Here is a 24,336-nt window from a genome sequence, read left to right as displayed (position 1 = left end):
AAGCTGTAATTTCATCATACTTTGGCATCAATAATGTTAGGTTATATATGAGACAGTATTGAGATGAAATTATTATTTCTTAAGCAAACTACACAAACCTTCTTTCAGAGAGAATGTCATAAAAGTCTCGAATATCCTGCCCTGATGCTTGCATTGAACGATAGAAAGCTATTTGACTTTCCTGATTGGCAAAGTCCACCTGAAGAAAAAAAAAAAGAAGGGTAAGTTGCAATTTTTACAGCCTGTTAGACACTGAGAACACAACATTACAGAGCAAAATTTCAGAGCAAAGCTTTGTTTCACTTACCTTGATTTTACTGCCCCCTATCTTCCACCCCTTTGTGTCTTTGACAGCGGCTTGTGCATATTCAATGTTGTTATACAGGATAAGGGCCATTCCTTTCATTCTGTCAAATACAACCTGCGGAAGACAGGAAAATAGAGTCCCAAGGCGCCAGAAAGTAAACAATGGAGGGGGAACTATGAGGGGTAAAATAAACAGACTTACCTTGACAACATGTCCATAGCGGCAGAAATGACGAGTAAGAAACTGCTCAGTTGTGTTTGATGCTAATCCATCTAACCAAACACACGTTGTTGGCATACTCTTTCCAAAGCCCAGCTGAAAAAGGCAGTGATTTTATTCAACATCAAACAACTTACAGTTTATATAAATTATGCTCATAAATAATACTGTGTATGATTGTGAAAGACAAGAACCGGGTGTGAAGGCAAGATTTAAAATTAAATTAAGATAATTCTCACCTTTAATCTATTGTTACCAAGGTACTCGCCATCCATCTTCTTTATGGCCTTACAGACACTGGCAATGTCGCAGTATTGTAGAAAGGCATACTGTGGGGCTCCATTCACCTTCTTAATGTCAATATCCTTTGGGGATAATGAAAACAGAAATATGCTGTCAGTAAGCATGGTCATCTCAGACTGTGTAGCATGGTAACCATTGCAGACAACCTGATTCTCAACCATTTCACAACATCAACCTACAACAATTTCTCCAAAGCGTTGAAAGATGTTAAGCAGGTCATGGTAAGTGGTGGTCTTCTCCAGGTTTCCAATAAATAATGTCCGTGTGGCCTTTGGATGAAACTCGTCTATCCTCTCATCCAAGGGCCGAAACTCGTTCTCACTTTCTGTCTCTGAAAAATATGTGCTCATTGGAACCTTGTGCGTTTTACCAATAATTATGTTTTTGCTGCAATAAAGTTAAAGATCAGAACTTACCAGGGCCATTCCAGGCAGTGACATCAATTTGCATGCCAAAAAAAAGCTTCCCTTTTGATGCTCCAAGTGCTTTCTCTTGGTCCTCTTGCTGGCGGAAAAAGACAAGCCCATAGCGCTCCTCTGAAGCTCCGTGGATTTGTACAGATGTGACCTTTCCATGTTTCTTAAATTCATGGAACAAACCATCTTTCAGGCTTGTATCTGTAGGTAAGAGATCAAATGTTTGTACAAGTTTGAAGTATTTATACTGAAACATGTAACATTTAATAACATGTTACAAGTAACATGCTATTAAATAATAAACTATTGGTAATGATTTTTAATAAATTGCATCAATATTTGAGGGATATACAGAAATACAATGCACCACTATTTCTGCATAAAAAAGGTCTTTGTGCTTGTACACCAGAGGAGCACCTTATAACTAACCTGTAGAGCGCACAGGAAGATTTTGGACCTTGATGCCAAAGCTTTTACGTGGTTCATCCTTGTCATGGGAGGATAAAGGAAGTGCTGAGGGTGCAGGAACAGCAGCAGACTGCACTGAACGTGCCGGGGAGTCATCACTGGAACTACTGCTAGAATCACTGCTGGAAAAGAGGAACATGGACTAAGATGTTGTTGCAGCCCTCACAGTTTTATCTCTAACTACAATTATAGATGTACAATAAAATATTTACTTAAGAATCTAGTTTATTTTTATATTTTTACCTCAATAAAATCATGAATTGATATAATATGTATACTTTAAACTAATTTCAACAAACTTAAAAAGGAAGATTAAAGGATTTATCATTTTGCAATGCTACACTGTAAGTGCTATGTGCTCTGCCTCTGAGAAATCATTCATAGATTGGAGAATACATGCTAAGAGCTATATTTCAATGCACCATCAAGAGAAGATTTAAATAAAATATGATTTTTATAAATACTGACTCAAAAAAGTTGATAAAATGTGTTTGCTGTGTCCAAACTGCAGGACGAGGAAGGAGGATTTTATATATATATATATATATATATATATATATATATATATATATATATATATATATATATATATATATATATATATATATATATATATATATATATATATATATGGAGATGCATCTGCATAAAGCTCATGCAATGCACTGTGAATGTGTCTCTCTCCTGTTCTCCAGCAATGTCTCTCAGCTAAAGAGGAGAAAAACACCCCCTTTCTCCCCAATTCATATTTATATGGTGCAGCTGGTTCATATAAAGAGCATAAAAAGATGGATTTGCATGTCAGTGACAAATTCATGGCTGCCTCGTGCACCTTTTTTCTCAAACCATTCCCATGCCTGTCTCAGCTTTCTAGGCCCTCTGCTGTTTGTTTCCTTCTCACTTTCTCCTCCTGTGCACAGACACTCCCGGAAGTGCTGCTGACGGAGCCTGGCCTGTGGGAGTGGGCAAGCAGCCAGCACTGGCCAGAAATTTCCAGTTCCAACTGGATCTCACGGAGGGGGGGGAGCCATTACCCATACACAGAGGTAGGCAGTGAGAAAAATACACCAGCCGTCTCCTGATATTCCCCCCATAGCACTACCTCGTCAAAACCACATGTGTCGCTACATGTCGTTCAGAGCTGTGGACTCTGTATCCAAAGGTGATGCAGTTAACCAAAAAATTAACAACTAGAGAGGGGTGAGGTGAATTTATGTAGTGGAGTAAATCCCATGGGCAGATATGCTTATGTTTTTAAAAGTGCAGACCTCACTTGCATTTGACAATATAGCCTTTTGTTATTTAGGCATTCCTTGTACAGTTACTACTCAACAACAATCCAAATCAACTAATTAAAAGCAATACATTTACAAGAACAAATGTAGCAACACCTAGCAGCGCACAAAAACAGCTAAATTAGCATGTCAAATTCAAAACAGAGCTGAGACCAGATTCACTGGCATAATAAAACTTACAACCACTGTTTGTGATGACGGACATTTGGTTGTAACACCAGGATTAAGAGACAATTCTTAATTACATATATCCAGTGCAATTATGGTAATAGTTATGGCTGTATGGAAATGATTGTCACATTGTCTTAATTTATTCCTATAAGCCTTTTACCATATTTCTAAACTGAAAAGAAAATACTACCTCTGAGATGACATTTCTTGGTTTATTTTGTCAAAAGTATTTTATGATGGTAATGTTGTTTTGTAAACTTAGTATCTGGTGATCTATAGGTCACAAGACTGATCCATGGACTGTATATAAGGAAACCAGAAACAACCTCTGACACCACCCTGATGAGAAGAGTTTTAATTTGGAAAGAAGCAACGTGGATCTTAACTTATTTCCAAAGTATGAACAGCGGTAATAAATCAATTTAGATCAAATCTTAATAGCACCAAAAGTGTGTCATTACAGCAGGTACATGCAACAAAGGTCATTTTCCAATTAATCTACTCAGCCATGATAGATTTGTGATTCGAAAAATTCATTAATGGACAAAGTAGAAATTTGCACACTGCTTCGAAGGTTTAACTTGTGTTATGCTACTGAATTTGAAATGATAGTGCTGCTGAAAACCCATAGAATGAATTTTCAAGCTGGCACCTTTGCCCATATACATTAGATTTTGGGGGGGGCACATACAGTAATCTTCCCTGGTGTGGTGTCTCATGGTGTGTCTTTAACATGCAGACACTTGCAATGCGTGTCACCTGCTGGGTGGAGCCTGGAGTTACGTTCAAATGTTGAAAACAGAAAAAGCAAGCTGTCGTTACAATGAAAGTAAAGTTTGGCTATATTGTTGAGTATGTTGGTTATTTGAACACTATTTTGACTACAACCACAAATGTGAAGTTGTCCTGGTCAACCATCTGCATCTCTGTCAGTTTTGCTGTATATCCCCACAAAGTATTAAAAGTCTATTCCATTATTCCATCATTGAATAAAAAAAAAAATGATACAGTATTTGCTGAAGAAACAGACATAATGACACAGTACATGGAGATATGATATCTTGAAACAGTTAATGTTATAAATCGCAGCTTCAGCATTGAGGGATGTTGAGCAACGAGGTGTTCTTGATAGGAGTCCCCACTAACCAGTTGTGGAAATTAAATTAACATGCAAGTCTTAGCTTGTTGGCAAAACTGGTGTTTTGACTTAACTCCTTTCCCCATATAGAAATTGATTTGGATCCAGACGTCCACATTAGGGAAAATCCAACACATTTATTCAGCCACACATAGATGGTCTATGATTTGTTCCATTGTGGGTTTTGCTGAGTGGTACAAAATGTATACCAGTGACGTTGTTTACGTGGTTTTCATGCTTTGCAAAATCTTGAGTGGTCCACATGAACACATTTTTGGTCACTCTGAGGAAAACTGAAAGCTAAATTAAAATCATCTCAGAAATTTTATTTAAATTACCAAAAATAAATTTCATCCTGCTACCACTGTCCTGGACTTAGGTAAGCAGCAGAAAATGACACTAATAACCTTCTGAATTGGTCCACTGAACTTAAAGATGTACTGTTTCATTTTGTGAAATAAATTTTGCCGCCATTTGAAGCAGCATTCTGTGTGCAGATTTTGTTTTTAAAATACTCTGTACTCTGCCCAGCACCTGTTCAAGAATGGGGTGCACAAAGGTAAACAACAGGAATGCACAAGGGTAGAAATCCAGATCAGCTTCACTCACCTGCCACTCGTACTGCTGCTGGTACTGCTGACCGAGTCTGAACTGGAGGAGCGGCTGCGAGAGCCTGACCCACTGTGGGAGCGTGGGGGACGGGTAGCCTGACTCGCCAGTCTCTGCGGAGAGGGATTTCGCGAATGTGTTGAGTGTGGAGACCGGCTACGACTGTGGCGGTACGACCGCTCCCCGCGCCGACCCCGGTCCTCCCGGTAAAGGTCCCTGTGAACCACACTGGCCAAAGTAAAGGGTTCCCTGGCACGAGGCTCATAGCGAGGCTCTGGTGTCTCAAAGCGACAAGGGCTCCTGCTGTGTGAGCGGTAAAAGCCGACCGCGCTGGATGTAGATCCTCCGCTTCCTCCAGTTGTGGCCCCTGCTGATCCACCTGTTCCTGTGTTGCCAGCAACAGCGCTAACAATAGTTCCACTGACTCCTGACGACACCGTTGTACCACTTCCACTGGAGGTACCAGACCCACCCCCAGCTGTGCTTAGAGTCCTCTCTCTTGCATCGCGATAATAGTCTGTTTCATAGTGCCGCTGGCGGTCGAAACTGCTACCGGGTCTCTCGTGATGTCCGTAGGCACTGTGATCGTACGCCCGATCCCGACTTTCAGCCGTCCTAACAAACAGGAAGAGAGAACAACATCACATTACAGTTGCATTTAAGACAGTTTAGAAAGCTGCTAGCATCATACAATGGACAAACAAAATTATCAGGTGTCTCTGGTGGGTTTTCCTTAATTAGACACATGGGAAGACACTAAAGTGTTTTGAAAAGAGTAGTTTCTAAAAAGCATCTAAAAAGAGAATTATTTTCCAGCCTACAGACTGAAGTACAAGGGGATTTAAATGATTAACTGGTTGAGACAACTGAGCATCAGGTGTCACAGGTTTCCTCAGCCTAACAATTTATGACTTGGATATGAAATGTATCAGATCCTTCTGCCATCCTATCAACCACTTATTTCTACACCAAAAAAATGTTGTTAGGTAACTATCTTTCATGCATTTCATTGCAGATGTGTTTTCATTCAATAGTTTCCCAGTTCAAGCATCAAAAAGATATACAACTAGTATACCCTACTGTAAAATGCAACACACTATATTAAAAATACAATCAAAATAGGACACTCAGAAGAGATTTTTAGCAAAAGGCATGCATTCAGTGTTCAATAGAACAGAAATCTGCAGCTTATTTCAGAGTTTAATTGCAGGATATAACAGACTTGCAGAAGGATTACTTATAATAAAAAGGAATTACATGAGATTCATGCCTTTATAGATTGTCAAGTCATTCTGGTCTTGTAACATCTAGCAACTTTGACAAAAGATACTTTTTGAGGCGTTTTATCTGAGAGGCTTTGTTGAAGGTTTTTGAGGGTGACTTATGACAAGTCTTTTGTTTATAATGTTACACAATTTGACACCATTTGTTCTCGTGAAAAAGTGTCTTCAAAGCATCTTTTGTGAAGATGCACATTAGAAACGGTGCTAATAAGGACATTCTGTTCAGACCTGAACATCCTCTTACTGAATAAAGCAATCAGGATTTAATTTGGTAATACGACTGCTGTGTCATTACAGCAGTCATATTACCCAACTCCCTGTAATGAGCGGGACAGGACAGCAATTACCACTGTTTGAATTCAGATCAAATTATAATCAGCAAATTAGCCATGATGTTCCAACACAGGGCAGAATATGTTTTAATATAACTACAGTTACAAACCCTCATACTGTTTTTTTTTTTTAAATACAAGACTATGTTTTATTCTTTGTCCAGTTCAAATAACCTGACCTTTACACCTGAAAAATATTAAGGATTCAAGAAAATGCCGGATTTTAGTGGCAAACAATCCTCAACTGTCAAAATGGTAAAAACTTTTGTAATATCTTTATAATTTTTTTTTACTAATTTACTAATATACATACATACATACACACAAAAACACAAACTATTTGAAAAAGTTACTTCCGATCCTAGAAAAATACTATATTCCAGACATCATGTTTTTGCTATGTGACTTGTAAGACTAAAAAGAATAATTACTAATATAAATGGAAATGGAAATCCTAAAAGCTAATGTAGTGTTCAAACCAGAAATGAATGTGGTTGAGAAGCATCTTGTTGGACTAGTGTTCTAATCCCCACATCTCATCCTCATCAATTGGCAACATCCTTGGTTTGAGTCTGGACAGGGACAAAAGTCCCTGGTTCCTGGTACTGGAACCTTTTCAGACCCTCACTACCTCCTTCTCCCTTCCCCAATATTTCCTGTCCACTTTAAACTATCCAATAAAGGCAAGGATGGCTGAAACAACTGTCTTAAAGAAAGAAGGTGTCACAAAACTAGAACCTAAGTTTTAACAAAATGATATGATCTGTCTCCTTTCAGGATGAAATTAATCTTAAAATATCTTTTTGGACCATCAGAGATGTTTTGATTACATCTGTGTAAAGATGTCTCTATCCAAATTTTGCTCGCTTGCTGGCTTGCATGCTCCTAAACTGTCAACGCCAACAAATAACCGTAAGTACAAATCAAAGACATTTGCAACATGGAGAAACTTCTGAAACTGTTTATCTCATTAAAGAGAAGTTGGCAGCAGCCTTTGGTTAGTATTTTCTTAATAACAGTGAAAAAGAGGGCACAGCGCTTTTTGTTTTGAATCTCAAGCAAATGTTTGTAATTAGTTCTGTTGTCGACACATTGCACATTTTATAGGCTTCCTTTTGTAATGTTTTTAGTTTTATGATTTTCCAACTGTCTTGTGCTTTGCAACTTTGAAAGATCTGCAGTGTTTCCACTAGAAACACTATTCTATTAGTTGTTTTGGATGATGTAGGAAATCGTATACCAGTTGATAGGGAAACGGGGCCTCGTGCAAAAGAACCGCTAAACATTTCAATGTTTTTCAGTACATTTCCAAAAATATGGTCTTGGGGTGTATGTGAAATACTGTACGTGAATCTCCATAGCAGTTACTGAAATGAGCTGCCTGCATCTCAGTCTGAGCCCAGGTAACATGGGTTACACGAGGTACTAACAGGAGGCTGCTGTCATTTCTCTGAAGATATATGACACAGATGTATTCCTCTGCATCACTGATGCCCTGTGGTGTCCTGAAAGGCATTTTGGTAAATGATCCATAAGATGAGTTTCTTAAAATGCCCAACCTGACCTTTACACCTGACAAAAATGTGTTATGCATATTCACACTCACATTTTATTGCCATACTTTAGAGGACATTGATAGACTGCATTCATCCCCTAAGCTTAACCCTCTGTACTAAATAATAAACCCTTTAACCATTTCCCCAACCAAACATTTTTATTTTATCCCATGCAAGGATATATGATTTAGCTGGGGTTTTTTTTAACCAAGCAAAAACTGAAGTCAACACCAAATGACAATTACTGACTGGATTTAAGGGTTTGCAGGGTTATTCACTGTCCAGTGATTTGATACTAACTTATGTGGCCAATGTGGACATATTCATCAGTGTAAAACATTTAACATAAATGTAGCCTATAGACAGTTACATTATTTTAGGTCATAAATGGAAGTCTTTCATTAAGTCTTTCCACCAAAGGCTTTTGCTATGGGCCACGAGAACAAAAGACTGCATGGGATGCACATAGTCTCCTGAATGCTGAGGATAAATTGGTTTAGGAGACTAGCACTATGCCTGTATTTCACGGCACTATACATAAAGTACAGCAGGTCAGGGGCAAATTCAGTTTCGGCTTATTTGATTTAATCATCTGTGTGCTGGATTCATGAATAACATCTATGGCATAACGATGTCTGCTGTGAAAGTGATGGATTACCTTGACCCCTAGATGCTCTCGAAAATGCTAATTTGGTGGCGCAGGCTCACTGCTTAATAGATAGCCTACAATTTCACTTCAATTTCACTTTACACAAAACCGGTTCTACATTATTCATGGAGCTTAAAAATAATTCAGTTAGACTTTTTTTTGGCAAAATTTCCATCCATGTTTGATTACTTGTCTGCTCTGGTGCATCAACTGTTTTAGGATTACGTGAACAGCATAATTATAAGGATGCATTCCAGCGGCATGCTAAAAAGGCGTCTTATGTGGAGGCTCAGTCATGTGGGAGCAATACATGAAACATCAATTTAATTCAAAATTTCTAAAACTATTATAAGTAGTTTATTATTAAATATTTTTGCCATGCAAACTAACAGTTAAACTGTGCAGCTGTGGAGCGTCCTGTTGTCCTTACTGGCTAAAGCACATGCCATGGAGCTTGGTTTGGGCCATATGAATATAGTACATTTTCTGGAAAGTCAATTGAAAAACAGTTAAATAAATAAAATAACCAAATTGGAATGTCCGTTTTTGGTTAAAGCAGTGAATTAAATACCTGACAAATCAAGGTAATCCATCAAACTGAAGCAACAATCCTGTAAACCCAGTACTGCCATGAATCAGTCCTGCTCATTGATTTGCAACACTGCCTACAACAGTCTAATACAAACATAAATTAGAAAGCATAGCTACCACGGTATAAATGGTAGAGAAAAATCTCTGACCATTGGCAAATTTCTACCATCTCACTGCAATTATCTATTTATCGACCAACCCTACATGGAGACGTTTAAATCCAGTCAGGGACTTTGGATGGATGTAATCTCTCTACCTGCATATTTCCTGTAAATGACTATGGTCAACTTTCTAATAAGAGTGAAATGCTACAAAAATAATGTTAAATGCGTTATCTTTCTCAGGAGTTTAAGTTTAAGAATAAAATTGTGAGTCTGCACCCTGTGACAGGTTATACAGTATTCATATTCTACTATTGTCCCATAAAAAGGAAGCTGAGGACATTTTAAAACTGCAACTGTAAGGCTATGGCAAGGCAATGATTATTTTCATTATTGATGAATATGCTTATTTATTTATTTATTTTTTTTTATTAAATCGATCATCATTTGGTCTATAAAATGCTTCTGTCGCAGTTTTTTCCCCTAAGATAAAATTTTAAATTGTGTTTTGTCCAACCAACAGTCCAAACCTCAAAGATATTTAATTTAAAATGACATACAACAGAGAAAACCCAGCAAATGTTTGGTATTCTTGCTTGATAAAAGATTTAAATCATTAATCAAATACAAAATGCTTGATTAGTTTTCTTTTAATGATTAATTAACTGATCGTTTTAACAGTAAAAGATACGGACATACAAATCCTAAACTCTGACCTTGACAAAGCTTGAATTAGAATAATTATTTCATTCTGTCTCACTGGGTTTTCAGAGACATTAGGAAATATAGACTAATATATTTATATTTTCTATCTTTGAAATTGTATCCTTATTGTTTTAATCCTTATTTTTTTTACACCTAATCTCATTATCGCAGTATGCCGCCCCTTCTTGCCACTGCACATACTGCAAATATGAGTATGTGACAAATCTTTGAGTCTTTGAATCTTTTTAACTTCGATTCCACAGCCCAATCCTTGTTTTATATTAAGACAGTGTTGTAAATTAAGAAAGGACTTCTTTTTTTTTTTTTACTTTGATCACTCATGATAAATAAAAGCTGCAATATAGAGCTATTCATAAGGAGAACAGGAGACAGGAACTGAAGGTGGGGTCAGGTGAGAGGGAGAGAAAGGAAAACAATACAAGGTAAGGTACAGATTTCTGCATACAGACACACAGGTAGTAATAATAATTATAGTCTATGTACCAGCTACTACAGTTAGTGGGGGAAATGGAGAGAGACAGGGGTTAAAACTAGGGGGTTAGAGAGGAAAGCTAAAATACACAGGGCAGGACATACCAACCTTTTGAGAGAGTGGTAACTTGACCTATAATTCCAAATACAATCTAGGGAGATAGAACTTTGTGAGCAAAAAAATGGGCAAAAATGTTGAGTGGAGGGGGAAAAAAACTGAAGCAAAATTGTTCACATTAGAAAATGTAATCCTCATCTTCAGGGCAGGGGACCTTGTGTACTTAGATGAGCTGGAGTGTCCGTTTTAATTAAAATGATGAAAACAAACTTTGCCTTGTACGGATCCAGGTTAGGATGTTTTGTATGCTGGAAAATGTCAATTTGAGTCCATATATCCATCCAAGCATGTTGGGTGGGGGGGGATCAGTGTGGCACTTGAGTCCAGTAAAATAAATACATGATATCCAGGAGTCCGTCTTCAGTAAGTACCATTGATTCCCCCAACAGCGATGATGGAAGTGATGGAAAAATTCAGTCTTGCATCTTCATTTGTGAAGTCCTGCACGCTCCACTTTGGTCGCACTGTGCACAGCAGTAAAGTAGTCAAATTCCTTTGACAGAGGAATGGAAATCTGGCCATGACAGATTAAGAATAAATAACATGTCTCTTAATCCAGAGTCTTGTTTATAGTAGCACTGTATTCATTTCCAGGGTGGAGAACATTCATAACAGTTTTGAAGCTCATGGTTGTTCATGTCTGTTGTCCATCTCCTCTACAAGCAGAAAAACCTGCATGCAGTCCAAACCGGAGTCAATGACAAATGCAGTTCATGGGTGCAATTTAGTTCTCTGATTCTGTATGTGATTGTATCCAAGGTTTAGTTATAGTTCCACATTCAGGAAAGTAGCAGGTAATCCACAGACATGACGTAGGTTATCTCCAACAGCAACTTTCCAGTCTCAACTTCCAGCTTTCTTCTTTGAATTGTATGATCCAAACATAGTCCATGTTGGTCCTCAGTAAATATGTGAGTCTCAGTCGTTGAAAAGTAAAAAATAATCTCCACAAAAATAAGGTAGGGAAAAAAAGTCATTTGCTCACTTGTTTTTGTTGTCTCTACTGAGTTGGATCACCAGTAGAGGTCTCCCAGCACTCAAATTGTAATGCCCTGATTTTAGATATAATCCAAAATAAAACAACAAAAAAAAAAAAAGGAACCAAGAAAGCAACCCATACCTTTAGCATGATAGCATATCCTTAAGGTGTCTGGCCAGTATTAATCCAACAGAAGGGAATAAATATCCTGTGTAGGTTATCCACATGACTCCAGCCCGCGAGAGAAGTGAACACCTCCGTGAGGTGTGCACGATAATTGAAAACCAAATTAGACTAATCCAAACAATGGTGTCTTATACATATAATGTGTGCTCTTGGTTGTTTTGTTACATGAGGAAAAAGGGTGACATTAATCCACCGAGCAGGGCACGTAACTCCAGATTAGGGGAATCCCAGGGATGGCCGCTGGACCACTCTCTCTTTCTCTCTCTCTCCCTCTCTCTCTCTCTCTCCAGCAATCTCCAATAATCCTGGGAAATTTTACGATATCCAATCTTTGCCCCGTATTTTCCGCAAATGATATATCCACCTCACAGAGATGTTTAAGCTCACAAAGAAATCCCCCTTTAAACTATTAACTATTCTTTTCAGTAATAGATACACTTGTGTACAAACATGCTCTCATTTACGGAATATCTTGTTATCTACCTACAAGTATGAATCCAAGAGCGCTGGCCACGCTCGGAGGACTTTAGAGGGGATCCCTTTAAGATTTTATTCTTGAGCATGAACACTTTCTCCCCCCACCCCCTGCCCCCAACAAGTAAATGAATAGATGGTGGGAAGATGCTTGGAGGTAAGGTGTTTACCAGAAACCACGGTTCCCCCTGCCTTCAGAGAAACTTTGTCCACTTACCCGTCAAGTCTGCGTTCATAGCGTCCATCTCTGCTGTGGAGCGACGTGGGGGGCCCATACACGGCCCCCCCTGCCGCCCTTGTGAACCCTGATACATCCCGACCACGAGAGCTTATGGACAGACTATCGTCCAGCCCCCTCGCGGCACTAGGAATTGTGCCTGGTTCATTGTAATCAGTGCGCAGGTCTCTGTCCCCCATCTTGTTGATAGCATTATGAGCCTTCTGAGCACTTTTAATGTCCACAAAATCCACAAAGGCTGCGACTCCACCTTCTGAACCTCGCTTGGGCAGGACCTTGACACTCTCCACACGTCCATATCTAAAAAGAAAACAATGGAAAAACAAGGGGATCACGTTTTGAACTCCAATTATGTTGCATCAGTGTTTACGAATTTCCAAACAGTGTGTTCAGTTTGAATTCTCAGTGAAAACAATGCAGTTTCCCAAATGATGACACCTTTTTTGAAAAGACACAATGCTAAGTTCAAATATGTCTGTGTGTGTATGTATGTGTGTGTGTGTGTGTGTGTGTGTGTGTGTGTGTGTGTGTGTGTGTGCGTGCGTGCGCGCATGTGTGTGTCTGAGGAGTGGTGGGAGGTAAGGTGGCTTTGCTACTCTCTTTTTCTGCTCTGTGGCACTTTCTTACAAGGCAACAGTAACCCAGCAACTGGACTTGAAACCTTGGCACACTGCATGTTAATAAATTCATATATTTTCATTAGCATGTTTTCTAAGAGGAAAGGTGCTCTCATAAGCTTCTAACGACTGGAAAGCATACAGATGAGGTTTTGGCAGCATATAAAGAGACGTGACATTTTCTGATTTGCTGTGTGTGTGATGCATTATGCATGTTTATATGGCTCCTTCTATTTTAGCATAAGCAAAGCACTTTTGGTGCAATTTTACATATATAACATCACCCCCCCCCCCCTCTCCCAAAATAAAAAAATAACTGCTCAAGATATAATAGAGTTTTAATAGATGCATATGCGGGTAATCATTCCATTGTTTCCTTAATAAGTCTGTAAATAACTCGTTAAGTGATGGTTGAATTGACTGATGTGAAGTCTATTACACAAAATTTACAAGCCCAGCCTGGGATTACAAAGCCTTTATGCGTTCAGTGTGTGTGTGTGTGTGTGTGTGCCCCTCAAGAACCTTTCGGGAATGTATTTTCGCTGTCCGACAGAGACAGTAGGGTGCCCATAAATTTATTGGCATGCCAGTTCCCAACATTGAACAGCCTCCGACGCCATTTTAGAAAAGCTGTTCACATTGCTTACTCATTCTGCCGTCCCCCATCTTCAATGACTTCTATCGCACATTGGGCTGTCATGCACCTGCATACTCTGACTACCTCTGGCTTAACGCTGGAGCTGAGACAGCGTGCTAAAAAAGGACTGGCCGACACAGTCTCCCCTCCGCTATTGCAATCCGCAGCCAGTCACCATCCCCCAAACATAACATTACGCACATCATAATGCTAAATGGCATATAGGTAGCCCATTATTGTGCGTTCTGCAAGGCTGCATGAACCATATTTGTAGTTCACTCACTGCATTAGTACCGTAAATAATAAGCCCAAGAGAGCGCGAAGCACCACATTAATATCATCAGTTTATATAGCTATTTTACACAGTCGTGTGTTGTGGGACAAATGTGCATTTCGGTTAGAATTTTGTGAAACATCCACGTATGATTTTGTGTTGATAATTTAGCAGCTTTCGTCCGATATGGCGACGCCTACACAGTAAAGAAGGCAACGTAGCTCTTATAGGTGGACTATCGTGTTTTTCAGCAGTCTGGTCTCCAGCACATATGGACGGAGAGGCGGGCTGCTATTTCCTTGATAGCAGAGAAAAGAGAGAGAGAGAGAGAGAGAGAGAGAGAGAGAGAGAGAGAGAGAGAGAGAGAGAGAGAGAGAGAGTGTGTGTAAGAGAGGGAGAGAGAGACAGAGAGCGCAGACAACCGTGAGCGCCACACACACAAAAAAAATCATATTTACGTGTTTTCTCCGTCCAAGGAAGACAACAAAGAGCTAAAAGCCCATAAGTGGTGCATGGGTTTGGTCTGCTCCAATAGCCGAAACAAAAAGCACAAATGGAGCTCAATTATAATATCGTATTTAAATTATCGATATGTTGTCTGATTTTCCTTAAATGAGATTACGCTGCAGGCTGTGCAAGTCAGCAGCTGGGGAGGAGGGGAGGGGAGGGGGGAGAGAGCAACGCGACAACGTTAATAATGTAGCAAATATAACCATTTGTGTGTTTATGCGCGCACAAAGTAAACAGGTAGCCTACTACGACGTCGCAATGTTGCATAGCAGTTAATGCAGAGCACCCTGTTCAATCACAGCCGGTTTGCAACGATGTTGCAGCGTGATGTATTTTGGGTTTCACTGACTTGTGTTGGATTTAGAAAAATATCCGGTTCTTGCAACAACTACACTGCACTCTGATAGATGGGTACATATCATGCTAATCCCCCATACTTTGTGCACAGGTCTGGTTGGAAGCAGTGACCTGAGAAACTCGCATTGAGTCAAGTGAAACGCCGGGTCGCTGTTTAGCTCAGGCACCAGAAAACACACGGCGATAGACTTCATACTGTCTGACAAGATGCAGACTGTTAAATGCACAGCTTGTACAATGCTAACAGCTCGCCAGGTAGGCTGAAGTTTGTTTACACACTGACAGTAGCCTATGCTGTTCCCGTCTACGCTGGAGAATGGAGAAGAAAAAAAAACAAATATGTTTTCTTTACGGTCACCAGGTGGAAAGACAGGCTTCTTAAAAGCCAAACGGTTACCTGGTGGGAATGTACAGCCACACAACATGAAAGGACAAGCGAAGTTACCGCCTAGCCTACAAGTTAGTAACCGTGTCAAAATGGCAAAACCATATGTCCGCTCGTGGGTGGTTGAGGCGTGCTAGCCGTTTTAGATATATTTTTTTATTTTTTTTATTTTTTATTTTTTAAATCTCCGCTGAAATGCAGCACAATGTTGTTGCTTATGGAGAGCTGACAGCACAGTTGCCAAATGGGACTTTGCTACAGGGGAACCTCCTGCTTCATCCCGACTTCACTAAAATGTGACACAACAGAGAGAGATGCTGGTCGTGCACTCGTCGTTACACTACAACACACACACACACACACACACACACACACACACACATCGCTCATTAGTGTTTCTACTCACCGCTTGAAGTGCTCAATGATTTTCTCTTCACGTACGTTTTCGGGTAAATTTCCCACCCATAAATGTCTGGTTTCCCGGACCATACTGTGTGCTCCTGCTCCCCTATCATACAGTTGAGTTTGCTATGTCAGTTTCTTCCCGTGCAAAATAGAAAAGGGTTGCAAAATAAACGCCGGACAAGAAAAGAAAATACTCGGCGCATATCATTGACTGGTCGTTGTGACCCAATGTAAACCATTAGGTTGGATCCCCGCACGCTGTTTGATACTCTTCAATGTTAAAGCGCGATCTTGCACCTCATGAACGCGCTCCGGACTGTTCCCGTGACTAGGCGCGTCCCTGACACCATGCGACCTTTGGGTGTCGAAAGAAAGCATGTAGCTTCCTAAAAAGATGCAGCAACTTGTAATAAGAGGCACACCGCGCAGGCGTGGCTTTGTGTGTGAACTTCTTTTTTTTTTTTTTTTTTTTTTTCCCGATGAGATAGTCTTCCGCCCCTGCGCATGCTTGAGAAAACCCCTGGTTGAATGAAGGTGCTTTGACATCTGAGAAGCTTTGAATCACAGGAGGATCCCGTCAGTGCTAGTTGGGTACGGCAAGGTGAGGCACTTTGCATAAAGTAAAACTAAATGAGCCAGAGTTTTATATTTTTAGAATGTTTTGTTATTGTAATAGGCTACATTTTATTTGTATCAGTGCACAGAAAAAAAAAACATCACCCCTAGCCATAGGCCCACATTTAAAAAAAAAAAAAAGGAGCAGATGGAGCATTCAGGATCGCTGCCTCTAGGCTGATAGTTTGTTGAGGTATGTCGATCATTTATCATTCTGACTAAATACTAATTACAGGGTATAATTGGGATGGGCCCAGTGTGTGCTGGGATGGACTCCAGCCTCCTGTGAACCTGAACAGAATAGGCGGTTTGAAAAATGGATGAATGGACTAATTACTATTAGTCGCCATTAATTGCTTTATTTGTCTCCAGAACTTAGGTTGACATTTTACATCAGTAAACAATATTACATGCAAGGATTTAATCATACATAAGGGTTTGCAGAGTTGGCCCCCTCCCTTTAAACAGAGTCTAAAAAGGTTGTGTTGAAGATTTTGACACATAAAGCGGAAACTTAAGCCTGCAGGAAACAGGAAACTAAGGGCCTGTTGTAGGCAACTCTGAATGTTAATGATTAGAACATTTGAGGCTGTGACAAATTAAAATCTGTATAGACCAGATTAAACAGTAACATTGTATTATTATACCGTATTATCATCATCAACCGGTAAACCTACTTGGTACTTCACACTTATTTTATTTTATACTTATACCCACCTGGTACTTAATTTATTTTCTGACCTGTTTTATAGTGTATTGTATTATATTTTTTGCTAGTACTTTTTCCTGTGTGCACTGACGTAAAGGCGAGCTGCGAGTTTCCCTTCGGGGATCAATAAAGTATTTCTGATTCTGATTCAATCTCTCAATTACTGCTCTGAAGTTAACAGAGCAGCTTCATGAATCTGTAAATCCTAATAACAGAATCGATTACAGTCTAGAATCTATTTCTATGTTTAAGAGAAATTTTTTTTTATCTTTAAATGTACTTTTTGGCCCATAGAATTAACAGGAAATTATATATAAATTTAGAACAAACTATAGGAAAAGTAATGTTTAGAGACTTTGAGAATCTATGCCAATGCACTAAAGTGTTACTAAGACATTATTTTTCCTTTAGTTTGTCAACTGTCTGTATAATAACAGACCAATTAACGTAGTCTGTAAACTGAAAGACTCCACTCACAATTATTTATTTGGCCTAGTTATGGGGAATTTGAAAAAAATGTGTAATTAGTGATTTCTTTATCACCAAAGCTGATCCATCCATTGAATACAGGACTGCTGCCCTGAACACATTAGTGAAAATAAGGAGTAACCTAGGGCCTCCTATCCTTTAGTCCAACTAAAACTAAAGTGTCAGAGATCCCTTTTAAAAGGATATTCTCAAAAAGTAAGAAGGTGTGGCAGCTGTGGGAATCACATGTGTGGCAAAAAAAAAAAGCATTCAGTCAAACCAAATCCCTTTTACATGTCTTTCTGTTAGGATCGCTGATAAAACAAATACCACTCAAATAAAACGTTCACGCATTAGATTGTTATTGATAAAACACTTCACTTTATCATAATGAGGTTATAATTTGTCTGATTCCGCTTCACAGTCCTTCGGGACAAATAAAACATAAACAAATTTAGTACTACTAGTGAGCTACAAAATGGCGTGGAGGCCATTAAGTCAAACACTTTGACCTGGTCTGAGCTCTGTTTTAAGCTAATAAGTAACATGAGCAATTTGGGCCCATGTCCAAAGGTTCAAGAGACCTGTGGTGATAAGCACTGATGAGGGTTAAATAAAAGCTGCACTATTTGTGCTTTTCCTTGAAAGACTATGCCTGTTAGTAACATTTTTATGATACTTGCTTAATGTGTAGATTACTTTAAAAAATATGTCAACCTAATCAGTGGGTCAACGTCTATAAATAAACTGGTGAGTGAACTTACTTTCAGTTCAGTTACTACATTTTAAACCAGCCACATTTTTTTTTACCATATCCATGCTGGAGCTGAATGTAACGTTCAGTCTACAAAACGATTACTGAATTAAAGTTTGGTTTAGAAAAGCCCTGTTACTACACTACAGCATTATTCTGCTTTTGTTACTATATTAAGCGTGCATGTTAACGGCACAAGTGCGCTTGCGTTAAAATGCGGTAACAGGGGACACGAAACTGCTCTGCGCATGCGTCCAGCGTGCCTATCAGATGAGCACAGAAAGGTCTGAAAATTTCCAAAGGAGGTGCTGCAAGTGCTCATTTCAATGGGCATTTTCACCATATTCGGGTGCTCATGGAGAACGTCCTCCCAGTTTCTACTGAATCCGTCCTGATGTGGAACTTTATTCAGTTAAAAAGCTAATAAACCTATGGGAGTACAATTTCCTATGTTGGTGGATCGACTAGACACCAAAACTAAATTTCCTCTTCAGTGATTCTCAGACCTGGATTATCTTGGGAACTGGACCGTCAGGCTAAAGTGCCCACTGTAATTTCACACGCTTTTTTTTATCATGGAATGAATGACGGGACTGATAACAAAAACCCTTTCATGGAATATGTTTCTGTCAGTCCACAGCTCTCAATAAAGACACACCTAATGGGCATAATACCGGCGTCAAAATGTGGATTTAATTTGGTTGTGTGTGTCAGAGAACTTCTAAATTGTCACCAGAAGTCAGGATTTAACGTTAGGCAACGTTATAGAGACAATGTACCAAATACTCGAATTTAAGGCGGTAACAGAGTGACAAATCTCTCATAAAAGTCTCTCGGGTGTTATGAAGCGCATTTGGTGTCAGTATGCCTACTCAAACAATGTCCAGTAATGCGAGTTGTTGACCTTCTTTAAATTCCGTCTTTGTCCGCAAGAATTTAGACGACGAGGTCCGAGTAAATCCAAGTGACCGAGCCTTTCCTTTGTCTAACGCCATTTTGTGTGACTTTACAGCGCTAACGTTGTCGTCAGCCATTTTGCCTTTTCTTTTCAAGCAGACAGTCTCTGGAGAGACACGACGGAAACGAAATGATATCTTTAGGCCCATACATTGTGTGGATAATGCGCTAACCGACAAAATAATACAAATCAATAAACATACCCACTGCCTAAGCTGGGATGGGGTTAATGTCTGCAATTGTTATTCACGTTTGCAGCTCTGTTGCTGCATAACAGCTGAAAATTGCGAGCTGTGTCAATTTTGATAAATGTGTTTTGTTTTCTGCATTCAATTAATTTTATGTGTTATTTTATGGCCTACTACCTAATACGAATTTGTTTTTTGGTAAAACCTCGATGTGAGCTATGCGTGATAGTCACATGAAATGTACCCCATTTGAAATTCATAATGTATCATGTTTAACATTATGTTTTTACATGCATTTTTGTTGTTTTACTGTTCATGGTATTTAAAGGTAAAGAGAATATGTTCCATTGTTAAAAATGAAAGGAAATGAAATAAATTCTTGAGCTATGAGTTTTTGCTTCCTCCTTAAATCACATACATTAGTGGGCTAATTAGAATCAGCTGCTTCCTCACTGCTAGGCTTGATAATAGCAACATAACATACACATTATAAACGTCACTTATTTTGACCCTCATCTATCAGTAGGCCGTGGAAAGGGTTACAACGCCCCTAGGCTCTGGGGCCCCACAAAGACAATTTGGAACAATGTGACTCTCCCCAGGAATAACTGGCATGCCAATAAAAAAAGATTACAGCATTACTTCATTCAAGAGGTCACACAGACTCCTTTAATAACATCCAGAACTGCAAGTTTGTTACCTGAGTTAGTGTTAATGAACTGAAAATCACAAAGAAAATGAGATTTATAAGAGAGTAACAGACAAGAAGATCCATTCCTGACAGTGTTCAGAAAGAAACATAATGATAAATCACAAGACCTCTGGAAGAAAGTTATGTGAAGCAGATTATACTGTGGGTCATATTACTATTCCACATAGAAGCAATGGTTGTTGGATAACCCTTTTCTGTAAAATGTGGTTAAATAGCTGTAAAAAATTTTTTTAGAAGTGGAATTCCCAAATCACCATAATATGTTCCTTGGACTTTTTAATGAAAAAATATTACATTGTAAATACAAAAGCATTCATTGTTGTAGCCCTAATAGGACTTAAACTAATAATCTCTGAGTGGCTATCTCTGATGCTCCTTTTCTTGTGCCCGTGGTCTTCGTCAACGCTCTCTTTTTACGTAGTCTGCACAATCCTCTTCATCCTATATACACACAACAAATATGACAGATGCATAACATAAGCTGACGGCAAGCTGCTGGCCAGGAAGAACATAGACTACAGACAGTCAAAATATCTACAGACTCTACTTCCATATGTTATTATTATAATCATTATTCACAAAAAATACATTATATTAATACCAACAATATTATATTGAACATTTGTCTGGGGTTTCAACTTCATATGTACCATTGAACTCATGTCACTTAAACAAATTTTTATCAACCTTTTTATTTGCAGAATAGATTCAACCTACTTTTTTAAAAAGCCAATTAGCATACATGCAACCAAAAAAAATGATAAGAACTGCATTAACAGTATGTGCTTTTATTTGAAATTCTGAACAATTTAATCAGGCTACTTCAGTGAAAGGAAAAGTAGGCTCAGTATTCTGAATCAGAGAATACTTTGACCTGAATCTGTCTTGGGGATCTTAAACCTTCTCCACCTGGGATACAAGTTTGAGAAGTTCAGTCTCATCTGGGGACCCAGTCTAATGAACACATTGATATTCTGCCCCAGTTTTGGGGTCCCGATGGACAGAAAGTGCTTTCGGCCCCGTGTGCTGCTTCCAGGGAGACTCACTGACCTGTGAGGATGTCACATCCAGCAGATCCATAGTGGGGATTAGACAACTGGCCTCACCCAGGAAACACATTAGGATGTGGAGCACGTCGGTCCAGCGTCCAACAGTCAGCATCAGGACCATCAAACCACCAAGACGCACCACCACTGTGTTCAGGACAGCCTGGCTGCTGGGCAGACGGTGCTGCTCCTCTGCAGAACCAAAACCCAGCATTAAAGGGAAATATTTGGTGAAAATGTATACAATATAGGACAGGTATGTGGAGGTGTTCAGGATGCTCAAATTAATGATGGATGCATTAGTGGTCACATAGATAATTGTGTTCTTCAGTCTTGAGAAGGGGGTCCGTCCTATCACACTGTTAAAGACTGTGGCATTGCTGAAGGTCCTACCCAGATCGATCAGTGTCTAATGGGAATTTTTGGGTCTCTGTAAATAATATTAAAAAGAGTACGGTCTAGACCTGCTCTATAGGAAAAGTGCAATGAGATCATTTCTATTATGAACTGGCGCTATATAAATTGAATTGAATTAATGAGCATTGTACTGTAATCTCTGACATAAATGTGTCCCATTTGACATGTTTCTCACCCTGCATGTACACGACCAACAGTGTGTAGCAGATAGTCAGTGGTGTCCAAAACCTGAGGGCCTCTGCTGCAGAGAGGAAGTGTTGATTGATGATTGAAATGGCGGCCACCACAGCCACAGAGAAAGTAATGATCATAGTCCTGCACAGCGTGGGAAGCAGGCAGCGGCCTGATGTGAGGAGGCTGATGCAAATGCCGCAGTAGCGCTGTGAGCTGTGGAGTTTATACAGAGCCATGACATGGTGCAGCAGGAGTGTGGCCTGCCTAGCCAGTAACCAGCTGAGTGCAGCTGCCAGGAGCAGGCATAGCCAGCGCTGGGACGCCCCCTCGTGCAGAAAGTGCAAACTGCAGGTTAGGGCACAGCCCAGAGAGAACTGGCTTTGAACTAACAGCTGCTGCAGAAATTTCCTGGACTCCTGGGGAATAAAGGAGCATATAAACAGAACTGATGGATGAAACAAAACAGATGATGGGCTGTTTGTCATAATCATGAGTCATCATGACATGGTGAATTCCAGAAATTAACTCAGCAAAATTGAGCAGTAGAAGCAATGGGCAAATCATATATATATTTATCACGTAATTGGTTTCTTACTGGTCCAGCTGTAACCCATCCAGAGACTGCTCGAAGACAAAACTCTAGTACCACCAGGGAGGCAACACGGGAGCCCACTACAGCCAGCATCCCAGTCACAAAGAAAAACTGGAGCATCCCAGTAAGTCCAGTGTTAGTTCTCCTTTGATGACTGGGTGTCCTATGGTTTGACGTATCTTTATCATTTCTATCACTCCAGCTGTGTGTGTGTGTGTGGGGGGGGGGGGTCAAGTAAGAAATGAAAGTAAACTATAAAGGATCTGTACCAGCACTGAAATAGGAATGTTTTGATGAGAATGGTGAAAACTTTTAATCATGCAACTTAACATCAAATTCATCTTCATGCACAGATCTATCAAAAAAAAAGCAGTTTCCTCACCTCTCCTCTAAAAATAAGTGCACTCTCATCAAGGAGCATAGCACAGAGATCCCACATGCACCTATCAGTCCTGCAGGTCACATAACAATGAATTTGCAACCAATAACACACTCCAGCCATACCGTTTAGAAACAGCCTGTAGCAATGTGGAAGATAGACGTTGGAATGGATGAGGAGCTCACCTTGAAGTAAACCATCCAGTGGATTTATATCTAGAGTCAACCACCCCGGTAGGAAGTAGGAAGTCGGAAGAAGCGACGTGATAAAGGATAACATCGTACTACCTTTGACTTAAAAGAAGTCACAGGTCACAGCTTTTACAAAAATGCATGGAGGTAAGTCTAATTTAAGTAATCACACACTCAGGAACCACATTTTGTGGTTATTCCAGATCAGGTTACAGTAATGTGGAGTATCAGCTCAGCTCTTCTGTTTATTTCTATTGCCTCAGTCTTGAACTTTGCTCATCCAGAAGCCTGTTCTGTTTCCTGTACCAAAGGTCATCTGATTGTCGATGGAGCCGAGGCCCTCATCAGCCTGAGTCATAACAAGATAATGGAGGTAATTGGGAAATACTTTACACTGTAAAATGATGACAGGCATTAGTTGTGCTCTCAAGTTGTCTGCAAGCTACAATATAGGCATTGCTCTGACAAGGGCTTATTCATCTCATAGATCTTTTTTGAAAAATCATATTTTGCCCAGAGCAATATTTCAAGTCAAGTCAAGTTTATTTATACAGCCCATAATTTCAGAAGGCTATATAATCAGTACATTCTTAGATATTTGATTTGGATAAAGAGAAACTCAACACACACAAAACAGGAAAAAACCTCAGAAAGAGCAACGCATCAGGGATCCCTCTTCGAGGACAGATAGACATGCAATAGGTGCCATATGGTTATACACAAGTAACAGTAGTATGGACAAACAGCAATACAATATGAAGTAAATAAAAATATCAAGTGTATTAAGTTAAAAGAGTTTCAAGCAAAGTGTAAAACGTCTTTGGAGTGAAGTGTGGAGAAGAGTGTTTATGATGGTAAATTTACACAAAAACTAAGATTCCCTATATTTTGAGGAGATGGAACTAAAATTTATACTTGATATCTGTAGATATAAACAACTCCAAAGCCGTGTTTCAACTAAATGTCTCATTAGAGGATCACCAAGAAAACCCATGTTAGTTAGAAATATTTTGCATTGCTTGATCCTACGCAAAAATGTATATATAATACGTGTAAAAAGACAATGAACATAAAGAAACATGGGCTCATATTATTTCAAGGTATAAGGAAAGGTGTAGCAGGTGGTCATAAGCTTAATGCCTGTCCGTGAAGGGTAGCAGTGTACAACGTACATGTTAATGAACTGACAGCCATCACGAAAGGGCATCAAAAACAACATAAGTACTGGTTACAGTCTTCCTCTTGGGGCCCATGGATGCCTGTAAAGCCCTAAACCCTGGAGCCATCTTTAACCCCTTAACCTGACACTGGTGTAGCAG

At 39.5% G+C, this 24,336-nt stretch overlaps 2 protein-coding genes across 5 annotated transcripts in view; both read right to left on the bottom strand.

The window, feature by feature from the left end:
- spen (spen family transcriptional repressor) overlaps positions 1 to 17,086 on the bottom strand; it is a 28,224-nt gene extending 11,138 nt beyond the window's left edge. Inside the window, exons 1-10 of one of the 2 annotated variants that reach the window (XM_044210648.1) lie at positions 15,817 to 17,086; positions 12,610 to 12,930; positions 4,927 to 5,541; positions 1,675 to 1,835; positions 1,246 to 1,446; positions 1,009 to 1,160; positions 766 to 891; positions 509 to 622; positions 308 to 421; positions 99 to 199 (exon numbers count right to left, since the gene is read on the bottom strand). In XM_044210648.1, the coding sequence (XP_044066583.1) occupies positions 99 to 199; positions 308 to 421; positions 509 to 622; positions 766 to 891; positions 1,009 to 1,160; positions 1,246 to 1,446; positions 1,675 to 1,835; positions 4,927 to 5,541; positions 12,610 to 12,930; positions 15,817 to 15,899 (1,988 nt within the window). In that variant the 5' untranslated portion in view covers positions 15,900 to 17,086. The remainder of the gene's footprint in view (positions 1 to 98; positions 200 to 307; positions 422 to 508; positions 623 to 765; positions 892 to 1,008; positions 1,161 to 1,245; positions 1,447 to 1,674; positions 1,836 to 4,926; positions 5,542 to 12,609; positions 12,931 to 15,816) is intronic. The other variant, XM_044210649.1, reaches the window with a different exon arrangement.
- Positions 17,087 to 18,850: 1,764 nt separating this feature from the next.
- On the bottom strand, positions 18,851 to 23,308 carry tmem82 (transmembrane protein 82). Of its 3 annotated transcripts, none has more exons than XM_044212045.1 (6): positions 23,012 to 23,306; positions 22,830 to 22,899; positions 22,451 to 22,610; positions 21,857 to 22,271; positions 21,269 to 21,456; positions 18,851 to 20,659 (listed from the first exon to the last, which is right to left on the bottom strand). In XM_044212045.1, exons 1-6 carry the CDS (start codon positions 23,103 to 23,105, stop codon positions 20,618 to 20,620), a joined length of 969 nt encoding a protein of 322 aa, XP_044067980.1. In that variant the 5' UTR covers positions 23,106 to 23,306; the 3' UTR covers positions 18,851 to 20,617. The 3 variants fall into 3 exon arrangements, with proteins under 3 accessions (XP_044067980.1, XP_044067979.1, XP_044067978.1); XM_044212044.1 differs by having other exon boundaries at positions 22,451 to 22,649; positions 23,012 to 23,305; XM_044212043.1 differs by having other exon boundaries at positions 20,635 to 21,456; positions 22,451 to 22,649; positions 23,012 to 23,308.
- Positions 23,309 to 24,336: the final 1,028 nt, after the last annotated feature.

Source organism: Siniperca chuatsi, linkage group LG10, assembly GCF_020085105.1.
Source record: "Siniperca chuatsi isolate FFG_IHB_CAS linkage group LG10, ASM2008510v1, whole genome shotgun sequence".
Classification (NCBI taxonomy): domain Eukaryota; kingdom Metazoa; phylum Chordata; class Actinopteri; order Centrarchiformes; family Sinipercidae; genus Siniperca; species Siniperca chuatsi.
The sequence above is the reverse complement of the archived record's forward strand: the minus strand, read 5'-3'. Positions and strand labels throughout refer to the sequence as shown.